The sequence below is a fragment of the Photinus pyralis genome, unplaced genomic scaffold, assembly GCF_008802855.1.
Source record: "Photinus pyralis isolate 1611_PpyrPB1 unplaced genomic scaffold, Ppyr1.3 Ppyr1.4_LG1, whole genome shotgun sequence".
NCBI classification, from domain to species: domain Eukaryota; kingdom Metazoa; phylum Arthropoda; class Insecta; order Coleoptera; family Lampyridae; genus Photinus; species Photinus pyralis.
Window position 1 is genome coordinate 48,701,287 of NW_022170249.1, and position 13,195 is coordinate 48,714,481.

Here is a 13,195-nt window from a genome sequence, read left to right on the forward strand (position 1 = left end):
AACGTGCCTATCTTCAATTTATGTGCATATATAAGTGCACATTTCGGTTGACTATTTTTATAATGTTCTATCGTATGCAAGCAAAAATGTGTGTACTCACTGTAACAATATTCCTATTGACGTTAAGCTGCATTAAAAATGGTTTTGGAGAAGATACTAAATATAGCACCAAGTACGACAATTTTGAGGTAGACACAATAATTAATAGTCCAAGACTTCTCAAAAACTACGTCAACTGTGTAACTGATAATGGGCCGTGCACTGCCGAAGGAGAAGAAATGAAAAGTAAGTATTCATTTAATATCGCAATTCTTGTGAAAAAAGGAAAATAATCCTTTCGCTTCATGTGTTTTTCACAATTATCATAATCATAATCATAATCATAATCTTTATTTTCTCCCCTTACTGTACAAAGTTATATTATTTTTAAATTACATTTTTAGGAGAAGGTACACTTATTCTAATTATAAAACTCACATTTTGGTAAATTTTCATGCATTATCCTTAGCTTCAAAATCAACGACCCCAATTTTTTGTGCCGTGAAAAGGAAAATTAGGTACTTAATCTAAAGTGGGTTGTTATTGGGGACGTTTAAATATGTAACATACAATCAGGACTGGGTCATTTGCTGTAGGGAAGTTTCCCCAAAGGCCTCCTCCTTGCTCTTTGCTTTTACCAAAGAGTAGTACTCTTTGCTTTTACCATTGAATGCTTTTACTTACAAGATATTGCGAAGTGTAAATAGAACCACATTCTTTAGATCATATAGGTATATTGTATGATCTAAGACCACATTATACAGAGTAGGCAACTTAAAATACAGACCACTGAGTGCTGTTGCAGTTTACCTGCTCGTAATTTAGTAAACAAAATCATATTATAGTGGGTAATCTGTGACTTATTCTTTTCTTAATACGAGGGATTCAAATCTGTGGGCATGCATTGATCTTGCGGGTAGAACACATTAGTTCTCACAACCTCGTTTCCTTTTTAGTTTTTTAGCGCAAAAGCCAAAATGCTTTAGTACTACCGTTTTCTTCGTCACATTATAGATACTCACAGCAAAAAATGTTCCGTTTTTTTCGAATCCGTTATAAGTTACTCGTATATGCTTCATGGGAGGAATTTTGGGAAAAAAATATAAGAAGAAAGTGAGGCAGATCATAAACTACTTTATAGACATTAAGAAACCAATTGAAGAAAGAAATAGTACAGTACACGAAACGGATACGGAGGAAGACAACATCTACATATAAGAGGTAGAGGGACCAATAGGAAACCTGATAAAAGAAAAGGCTGCAATGGTAGCAGGGATGCTAAAACGTCTAGGCTAGGAAGATCTGGAAAAGAAGTGATAAAAAAGATCAAAATGACAAACTAGCCAATTTTTTTACTTTTCCACAAAGGAGGTAATGATTTACCATCGGGTTTACTTCCAAAAATTAAGTTAAGGATATAAACAAAAAATGAATGGTTTAGACGAGACGTTTTTACCAATGGCCCAATTATCACGAGAACGGTTAAAGTATTTAAACAATGGTAGAAGTACATACTTAGTGTTTTCGTGTTACTATAACAATCACGGTTTAAGCACCAGGAATCCGAATCAAACAAATCTCGATGATGTCGATGGGCCTGTCTGTCTGTACGCTCATTTCTGGCTAAACGGGTGAACCGATTTAAACCAAATTTGATATACATATTCTTAGATCATAAATTGAAGAGTTGAGTTTGGGGAGAATCGCTTATGTGTAAGTCTATCATACTCTCATTTCCGGCTAAACTGGGAAACGGATTGGAACCAATTTTGGTACACATATCCTTAGACATAAAAGGGTAGAATCGCGCATGCGCAGGTGTGCGGGTGGTATCTGTGCTAGCCACAGCAAATTTTTTTCTAAATCAATGATTCTATCTAGCTTTATCGAGAAAAGTGAGTAATCGGCTTAAATCGACAAATATATTAAATACAGAAACCAGTTACAGGCGATAATGCATCATTTAAAATTTATTTGTTAACAGTCGAGTCGTGGCCGCGAGTCGGTGTGGATATCCTGCCGTTTAACCTGAATTATTTTCGCGTTTTTAATTAACTGTAGTGAACTAAATTATTAAGTGTGCATTGTTGTAAGTGAAGCGATTTTGTGGCGTATTCGGTTGAATAAAAAGGTATATAAAAACAAAAATTTAGATTTTGGAAATTCTGAGACAAACCCATAACCTACTCTTTGTCGAATATGACTCCTTTTCCCAGTGCTTTCACGTCATTTTATGAGAGTGCGGTGATTGATATCGAGATAGTTCTTATACCTAAACTGGATGGGATTAGTGGAAAAATGTGAGAAAGTGACAAAAAATGATCAAAATGGTCCTATGTTACAATCTTCCGTATGTGCTCTTGCAAAACTCATCCAGCAACCCCTAAGTACACTCCTTCGAACAGGCTGTTATCCTCCCTTATGTAAGATTCCTTATCACTATCAAGTAGAACTTTGTCTCATTAACATTATCTATTAAAGAAAGGGTTTCAAAGAAAAATCATTACTTGAATACAATCGTTGACATACCAGATAAAGCTTAACTCGACTCATCGATGTAGATATTTTCCTGGTGGACTATTCACACACAATGCGTTATGGTGCAATTGTTACTAACTATTTTTATTTCAGAAAACATTCCCGATGCTCTTCAAACAGATTGCAGCAAGTGTAGCGATAAACAAAAAGAAATAACCGAGAAACTACTGAAGCACATAGAAGGTAATGAGCCACAGTATTGGGAAATGCTTCAAGACAAATACGACCCGGATAAGAAATATTCTGTCGCTTACCTGGAATCTAAGAAAAACTAATTTTCGTTTTCTGTGTCATAACAATTGTATGAAATAGAATAGGTGCATTTTATATCTTTTTTTTTACATTTTCTCTATTTCCTAGATTTAACTTTCAATCCTTACCAAAACTACTCATTCTAAAGGAGCCTTGTGGGCAAAATATTTTTTTAACTGTGGATGGATTGGAATCATATACCTAACACTTTACTTGCCACCACCATTTTATAGTTTCCGTTTTTAAATGTCACCATTTAACAAAGCAACTTTGTGCCAATAGCGAGTGTTTCAAGCCAAATAACTAACTTATTTATTTTATGTGACTGAACATTGAACTAATTCCTTTTTATTATACCTGAATCACAATCTCCGTTTTAAACACTCAAATGCGTGCGAAAAAAGGCCTTTAAAACACACGTGCTTTAAAGTTGCTAAGTAACGATACTTCAAGTATGACTTTTGAAACTGTCATCTGGGCGAAATAAAAAATCTTCCTAAGTCGCTTTCTGTAAATGCAGAACATTTCTTTGGCTTGTACCTATCCTTTAGTTGAAGCTTTTACAAACGCGCGTAATTTAGGGTATGCTTCCAAATCTGTTCCACTTTTTAGTCGCAGCAATAAGTGAAGTTTTGAATGAATGCACCAAAAGATAGCAGATTTAAATACCTTTGACATTTCCTTCATATATGCCAGCATTATCGATGCATTTAAGACTTTATTCGTAAGTAACTTTCTATTCATCCATGGAAACAACTTTTCATATTCTTTATAATAGGCTTTACTGGATTGAGATTTTCCACCTACCAACGTTTGTTTAGATTTTACAACAAGCGATTTAATGGACGGTGTATTATCTTTTTCAACGGAATTCGTTTTATTCACAAAGACGATGATTTTTATAAGCAAACGTCAAGTGAAATTTCCATGGCAATTGTGAAATTACGAACACCCAGCCCACTTAATTAGACATGAATTCGAGTACAACGTCAATATGATTTCATTGTAATTCCTATTTTTAAATTATACTGCAGGTATAATAAAAAATACTATAAGATACACGTGTATAATTGGTCTTTAAAGCACTTGCAACGTTAAAGGCACTCCGCTTTGCGTCGTGCCCTTAAACTCGTTGCGCGTGCTTTAAAGACTTAATTATACACTTGTATCTTAATATACTATTCCTTTAGGTAATACAACGATCTGTTGCAAAAGTCGATTATACCATAATCATTTCTTGGAATGTCCTTAAAACAAAAGTAAATCCGTAAATTTATTTTATTTTGTTCATATTTTATACCGGGAGGTAGGTATTGCATTGGGTAAAAAATGACCTCCCACTTTTTTGACGGAAATACACGTTTTGAAGCACGAAGAATCCGAATTAAACGAAGTCTCGATTATCTCCGCCTGTCGGTCCGTTTGTACTCTCATTTCCGGTTAAACGCCTGAACCGAATGCGATGGAACCAAATTTGGTATCCATATTAGACATAAAAGGAAGAGCTGAAAAGCTTTTGAGCAGAACGCGGGTAGTACCTGTGCTAGTTTATTTTGGTATGATATTTACCCGTGTAGGGTCGGGGAAGAATAACCCTACCGCAGAAACACTGCGTGTCGTAAAAGGCGACTAAACAACGGAGGGGCTGTCATAGCCCTGGGGGACTGAATGTAGAAGATGGTTATGGTGTGAGCAAGCGGTGTAACTTAACCATTAGATTTTATTTATCTACAATTTTTCTCTTTTACTAAATCATTGCACTAAAACGAAAAAGGCCAGGCATTTGTAATGAAACCCGGGTGGGCATTGGTTCGGCTAAGGATCCTTTACCTAGTCAACCCACACATTTGTGGGTTACACATAGGGCACAATAGGAAATAGAGGCCCAAAGAGCAGAGAGAAGTGATATTATAGTAAGGAAGGTATCTAAGTTAACTTGCTTTAGGACCGATGGCTGTGATTCGGTAGATTCAAACATCTTTTTAATCAAATACTTGCTAAGAAATTTGTTTATTAGGCAAAAATTCCATTTGATCTTGATATCTGGACCAAGTGTGCCATTCCATGCTCTGGTGTTTGATTTCTGGATCATTTTCAAACACAAAACTTTTGTCACCAGTCACACGTTCTAAGAAATGCAAGTCATTTTCAATCGATGCCAAAGAAGCAACACAGTTTTTTTGTCATGACCTTTTGCTCTTCTGGAAGATTTTTTAAAACCATTTTTAAAACGAACTGCAAAAACTGACTAAAACAAGATTATAGACAATCACATGACCCTACAGAGTTCAAACTTGTATTGTACGCCTATGACCTGACTACATACCGTACCTCCAAGTTTGGCACGTCCAGGATTGCCATAGAAACATATTACAGGACCATTCTCACTAACTTAATTTACATACCTCGTATCCATATCTATTAAAATGCTATTCATCGTCGCCGTTCGTCTAATCATTAAATTAGTTTTTGAAGTTACCGAGACTTGGTCCGAGTCTACAATTTCTAGTTACGTTACTTGATTTACTCGGAAGAATTTGTTCATACTACCTAATTTACATTTTGAATTGGTTAGATTGCATTGCAATTGTATAGAAATTTAGTTATTTGTGCATCGTAAAGTAGTTTACTTGAATTTAACGTCACGTTTATGCTTTTATACCTGATTGTACGAGTAGTCGGTTAACATAAATTGAATTATTGATTTTTATTGAGTATTAATTACGGTTTAGTATTCGATTGCCCAAGTGTCAGACGATATCATTACTTTCGCAATATTTTATGTGCCGCGCTATTCAGTGCCCCTCTTATTCGTTTGTGTTGTTATCTGTTACAGATTGGCAGAAAGTTCAAAAGGTAATTTTTTTATTTTCGACGGCTATTTTGGAGATCATTTATTAAATCACCCTCGATCGTGACAACAATTATTTAAATAAGTATTTTCCTAAATAAATTACTCAAATTCCTGTAAAAAAAATTATTGTTTATGTTCTATGACCAAGTATCCGGTTTACTTTTACTACTTTTCCCTTTTGCTTCATTTTTGCTAGTGTATCTTATACCCCGATATTCACCCCGACTCACCTCTACTTATCTCAAGATATTTGGGTGTTCCTTTTAGCATGAGTTTTCTAACCCTTTCCACAACTAACGGCAGAAGTTGCGATTTTACCCTCAACTTTAGGGGATAGACTCGTCCCCTCTAACCTGTAAGGCTCCTCTTTGCAGAAGTGCTTGATTTTGTTTGTGTCCTGTTACAAATTTAATTATAAAGGATAACTATGGGAAATTGGTATCATTTATCTGGTTCATTGTAATATTTGTGAATCCAAATCTGAGTACCAAGCAAACTACAATATCGAAATGTACACTTTCGCCAGCGATAAGTGTGCTCCTGCCTGTACTGTTTTGAATCTTCACACCTACCACGGGATCCTAAAAATTCAAAAAAGAAAGAAATTACTTTGCAACATTATAACTCTTATGACTGGACTTGATCAGCAAAGGTAATTACTTACCATTATTCATAATAACTACAACCGTTTATAACTGAGCTATAACGAGCAATAGATTGATAAATAAGTAGACTATCAAGGATTGCAACAACAGGGCTCCATTAACGTCCACAAGTACCTGGAAAACATTTGCGAAATAGTGCGATGTGCTACTGGAATTAATTCAAGCTGCCCACCTTGAGTTTTTAACGAAATAATTTACAAGATTTCGCGCATAGTCCAAGGTACGTGTTCAGAATTATTAAGTAACATCATTGTTAGTTCAGGCACAATACAGCAAAATATTCCTACGATAGTAATCATGAAAGTGAATCTACCTGTCGTCTGCGCTCTTGCTACATTCGTGCTTATAACAGACCGTCTAAGGGTTGCTGCGGCAAATGAATTTCTTGCGAGAAGTAAAAGAGGGGATGAAGAACGTTATCCAACTACTTACGATGATTTTGATGTAGACAGAGTTCTTGCAAGTGAACGGTTGATGAAGAGCTACATTAAGTGCTTACAAAATAAGGGAGCGTGTACAAAAGAAGGGCGATTATTGAAAGGTGAGAATTAATTAATTACCACTTATTGCGACTAATTTTATAGCATTTGTATTTTCGTACTTGCGCAAAGTATGGACGATTTTTTAGGTAAATATTAACGAATTTTTGGGATAAGTGCCATTAGTGTACAATGTGTTATTATGTAAGTAATGTGGATAAACTCAAAGTAGGTATACCTCGCAATCAAAAAGTTTGAATATGTTCGAATGGTACGACATTTAATTATACCCCGAAGGGCGTTATAGCGTATATAAGTGCAAACTTGTTTAATCGCTTGTTATAATTGGATTTCAACTACTTAATTGATTACGGTGTAGTTTGTACTTTTATACAAAAAGTCTGTCATCATTTACTGAACGTATTAAACATACATTAAAAGAAAAATATAGGAAAAATTGTACGTAATTTTCATATTTACTACCTCATTGTATAGTTAGCTCCTTTTCGCAATTTAGCTTTTTTTTTACTTTTTTTACGAGATCCGGTAATTTGATATACCTTTTAACATCTAACGCCACCAAGTACACAGATCCATACAAATTTTTATGCTTTTGTTCCAAGTAGTAGTACTAAATTCGGTGCTTACTGTATGAATCGGTACAAAATCTTGGCGCAAGGTTGTGGAGATCTCTACATTTGGGTTGTGGCGTTAAGTTCCACTCCAAAATATGTTTGGTCCTAGCGGTTTTGAGGTGGTGGTACAAAATGTGCTGCTTACAGTACAAATCAGTATAAAATGGGTGCAAACTTATGGCACAGAAGGATGCATGAATCTATGTATTTGAGGTTTGAAAGATCTTTGAAAATACTTGATATATCACCGAAAAACTGAAAATGTCAAATTTTGTTTAAACGGTCTGTTCGACATGCGGTTTTTCTTCGAATAAACGTCTAAAATGATTCGGTCGGTGTTCACCATTCTTCCGTTTCAGGGGTTGAAATTTTTGAAACATGAATTCCCTTGTATAAAATGTAGTCGCATTTATACCATACATTTCTTGGTGATTTGATTTTTTATATCACTTACTTCTTTTTTAACGAACAGGCATTGATAATAACGATGAAGTGAATAATGGAAATAGAAAACTGACAGTGTACGCTAATTAAATTAAGCTCTTAGGAAAAATCCAATATTGATTACTTTCTTAATTTTCAGATTACTTACCGGACGCCTTGTTGACAGACTGCATTAAATGCAGTGATATACAAAAACGGCAAGCAGGAAAGGTCCTAACCCACATATTGCAATTCTATAGGGACGACTTTAACGAACTTCTCGAAATATACGATCCAAAGGGTATATTTAGGGACAAGTACGGATACGAAAAGGACGATGATGAAGGAGATGATGCAAAGAGAAAGTAAATTTCGAATTATACGTGTTATATTCATACAGATTTTAAATACTAAGTTAGCAAATAAACTTGTTTGATCAAAGACAATCGGTACTGCGAAAATTTTTTTCTGCGCTAGTTTCTAGATGATCAGATGGGATTTTGTTATTGATGGCTCTGACTTATTTTTATTGACCTGAAACTCTTGAAGCCTAAAGAATTGCTCATTGGGGCAGAACAGGGAATGAAACCAGTAAAAAAATCGAATGCTAAAAAGTCCCAATCGATGTGTCTGAATAACAGTAGAACCACTTTCTTAGGAATGACATGCTTTTTATTGAGGACATTCATTTTGATATGTTTGCTATATATGGATAATTTAACAATCGGCAATGTTGCAAGGAAATCAAGAATATTTACCTCAAATTTTACATAACGTACGTAATTAAATTTACCTCTGTTGAAAACTTCCTATCTTATTTAATTCTCTTTTAAATTTTCTAAACGCCTCCCCATACGTTTCAGGACATGAGATCAGTGTGCAATAAAAAAGTTACACAGCCAAGAATTTTTGATGAGCTGAGGTCATCAATTTCAACAGTCGCAAAATTGACTAATGGATCAGTTCATAAAATTCTGAGAAAGAAAATTTTTCCCATACAAGGTACAGGTTTAAAAAAAAATTGGGCGAAGATGATTACGATTGGAGAATTGATGTCTGTCAGTTAATATGTCCCAAAAAATCGATGAAGACAAATTTGCTTCTCTCTTGAACGGATTTGTGAATAAACATAATACTGGGTGACGAATATCCACACTAGTTTCAAGAAGATCGCACCCAATTTCCACAGAAAATCAATGATTGGGCAGGTGTTCTTACATGAAATTTTAGAGCCGATATTTCCAGAAGGATGGGAATTTGATCAAAATCTAACGGATTGATACTTTCTGATCGCACAATCTTTGGAGAGTCAAGTGGACTACAATGAGACATGCTGCTACATGAAGACAACTTGCACTTTCAAGAAAGTATAAGACTGAATAACACATGCTAAATTTTACTATTTTATTATTATTACATTAATTTATAACCACACCACCCAAATTTGAGAGTGTGGCCATTTCTGCCTAATGTGTCACTCGGTAGAGGTGCATTTTACAGTGGGTGTAGCTGGGGTTGGAGGGTGTGGGATGTTAAAAGTCAGGTAAACCTTCCATTAAACTTCTCCCTAGCTATCTAAATGCATGCGTGTTTGCATTTTTTGATTTTCTATCAAAATTGCAAATTGCAATTGCAATACAATATTAATTAATTATGTTTCTGGAACAGTATATCTAAAGTTGAATACGTGTGGTTCAGTCAGAGCTTTAATAAAGGCAAATGAATTACATAATCTACTACAATTATTAATAATTACGTATTGTAACGAAAATTTAATTACGTGATGTATTTATGACAAACAAAAACTTTCTAGAGCATTCTCAAATAAACACGTCTTATTTCCCCGAAAAAATACGTCACATCCGCCATCGTTCCTTTTTGCCGGTGATTAATCCTCTATCTACTTGATGGCGCCCCGATGACGATCTATATTTCTAAAATATCCGGAAAAATGAAGGTGTTTTCCCCATTGTGCAATAAATATCAATTATACAGCAGCACTAAAAATTTAATCAGGTATTCCTTCCTGTGTAGGTATATGATAACTCGCGAACTGTTTAGAATTTTCTAATTCGGTTTTCAGTACTCTGTTTATTATTACTCATCGTCGTGTATAATAACAAACTTTATTGTATGGTAGAAGTCATAGAAATCATTATAAAGCTCTGAATACAATTCCTCTATGGTAATTCCTTTTTTTTTTATTAAATTAAGCAAAAAATCAAAGTTTTCTAATTTTCTAGAATCTAGAACATTCAAAACGTTTAATTTACGCATTTCATGAGGGAATGGTAGTAGTACTGATCGTTTCGACCTCATTGTGAGGTAACCCATCAACAAGATGGATCATTAAAAATCACTGAACCACTGAAAATAAAAATACGGAAGTCAAAGCAACCATATTCAAATTCAATATGACATCCAGGTCTTTATTTGTTTTAAGAAGTTATTTTCGTTGCATAAAATTAGTCGCCCTTCAGCAGAGATTTTGTCATGTAAAAGTAGTATAGGGAAAAAACAATACACATAAATCCCTATGTCTCCTTCTTAATTTATGCTACATCTATATCTATTTTAATTTTATAGTCAATTGTGTACATAAGGTAGGCAACACACAATGTGTCCACAAACACGGCAACAAACATGTTTTTCTATTTCGGTGTCACAATGATGATTTTGTACAACTGTTTTGGGCCGAAAACAGTTGTACAAAGACAGTGATTATAGTCGTTTTTTTTTGGTAACTCATCTCTTAAGTTGGCAGTTACTATTTAGTACAAGTAGGTACTTCGTTGGGTACTTCCATGTTTGAACTTCAAAATGTCAGTCTTACTACGCTGCCAACCTAAAACTTAACGGCATAAAAAGTGTTCCCAACATTAAACATGTTAGTTCTAATGTTCCCTATAGTTTCTGATAATGATTTTTTTAATTAAATTAAAGCACCGAAATAGAAAAAATAGTATGAAAAACGCGTGTTACAATGCGACCTATTGTAATACTCCTATCTTGCGGCCACTCGTGGCTACGCTTCGCGTCGCCACTCGTGCCACAAGATAGTCGTATTACAATAGGTCGCATTGTAACACTTGTCTTTCATTAACATTTATCTACTGAAAAATAAATAATCAGGGCTGCCTTATCCTGAGGGAACAAAAAGAAGTATGCTGGGGCGAAGTCAGGATTGTAGGGACTTAGGGAGGGTGGGGCAGCGATATTATTTTGTTTTTTGTGTTTGGCCAGGAACTCCTTAACTGTTTAATTTTTCGTATCTAATTTTGTTAATTCTATTACAATGGTTACTACGTACGCCATCCTTGAGAAACGTTTTTCTTTCATGATGAAATATTTATTAAAGACGAATTCGGATAACATAAACTTCAGTGCTTCATTGAATATAATTAATAAAATATAAAATAAAGTAATTATTTACTTTTAATGGTGTTATAAAAAATCTTGAAGATAACACGGTGTTTTATAGTTTACAGGACTCTGTCCATTAAAACCTCGCTCCCGTCGTTTGCTGGGATTTGAAATGGGCATCGTCCTTGTACCGTACCTTATTTAAACACCCCTAAGACTTTGTCTAAAAAGACATCAAGTCTGGCTTGAACCCAAAATTAAAATGTGCACAACGGGTAGTATCGTCACAGGTATCGTAGTATTCTTTGATGTGTAGTATACTTTAAGATGAAGGGGGGTACGGTTGGTAGCCTAAAGTTCAGATAATGTAACTAAAATAAACTAAATTGCTGATATTATGAACACATTATTTTAATTTTTCATGCATAGTAATTATTAATTCATTGCTATAATAACGGATTTCGTATTTTTTGGGAGATTTATGTGAGGTTAACGAGGAAACATCAAAGCGGTCTAGATTTTTTGCATGTATAGGTAACAATTGACAGGGATATTCATATTCAAGGATCGCATTTATATGATGCGAAAGAAGTATCAAGTAAGATATACCTACTTTCCTACAATTACGTTTACGTGTAAGATAAAGGTGATAATCAGGAAAACCAACTCGAGCATTTCTTAGAATTATTGTACAAAACTGTTGTAGGAAAAACAATATGGAGTTTTTCAACATAAGTAAGTAATACCTAAATGATTTTAGAACCATAACTGGTTTTTCTAATTTGAAACAGTGTAAAGTAAGAAGCAATTTTAATGATTACGTTTTTTAGGTTAATTAGATTTATTGTGGATGGTTTAATGTATTTTCCAAATAAGCTAAAAATTATTTCTTTTTATCGCATTTTTTTTTATTGCACTATTCTGGTCACCCTGATAGTAATACGTGTTTTTTTTAACAAAATCTGTACGCCCTCGTATCTCACCATCATTGAAAATGTAGGAAATAGGTGAACTATATGTGGGAAATGTCAATAAAAATCACTACCTGGTCAATTTCAATTTTTCAGATTACAAGTATGAGTATATTATACTGGGGTTTTCAACAAGTTAACGTCGTAAGGATTATTTTCTGTACCGGCAACGCAATCTCGCGCGAATACAAATATTTCAATAATATTATTATTACTATGAAATATTGTTACTTCATTTCACCAAATAAAAACTGGAAATAATATACTAAACTAAACAATTCCATTTACAACCTTGCCGAATAGTACACGTCCCTGTTCCAGTATCCACACCTTTTTTCTTGAAACTGGGATTGATAGACATAGGTGTGCTTTTTATTTCGCACTGTAGAATGGAATAAAGCCTTGGAGCAACGCAATGAGCACATCGTTTACAGATTGTTTTTTCCTTGGAAAAAGTAATGGTCTTCATACGTGTATAATAAGAGTGCATGTCGCGGGTAACAAAGTAACTTTGGATTTTTTTAATTAACTGGAGGATCTTGTTGCAGTAAAGTTGTCGTAGATCTATGACATCTGATTTCTTGTATAAGGATTCACAAGCATAAAGTAAATTTTTCCATAAATTATCCGTAGAATCCAATTCTGTAATACATGAACGCCTTTTATGTGGTAGTTATAAATTTCAGTCTAATTCCATATTTAGGTATGTATAATTTGTGTAATATGCTTTGGTGACACACCGCAGTATCAAACGCCCTGGACAAATCAAGGAAAATACCAATGGCTGGAATTTTCTTATCCAATACCTCATATACGTATATATTGGTAGATGTAACTTTATACCTAGATAGCATCATCAGTTGAATGCGTTTAATTCATAACAAGAAATAAAATTCCCTCATCTGTAAGTCACATACGTTCTAAATGGAAATCTTCATTATTATCACTCTTATCTATCGAAAATGATTTGCAATAT

At 34.3% G+C, this 13,195-nt stretch overlaps 1 protein-coding gene across 1 annotated transcript; it reads left to right on the forward strand.

The window, feature by feature from the left end:
* Positions 1 to 35: 35 nt before the first annotated feature.
* LOC116162168 lies at positions 36 to 8,331 on the forward strand. The gene is made up of 4 exons (XM_031475718.1): positions 36 to 285; positions 2,671 to 2,847; positions 6,527 to 6,889; positions 8,046 to 8,331. The coding sequence occupies exons 1-4, from the start codon at positions 63 to 65 to the stop codon at positions 8,252 to 8,254; spliced, it is 972 nt and encodes a 323-aa protein (XP_031331578.1). The 5' UTR covers positions 36 to 62; the 3' UTR covers positions 8,255 to 8,331.
* Positions 8,332 to 13,195: the final 4,864 nt, after the last annotated feature.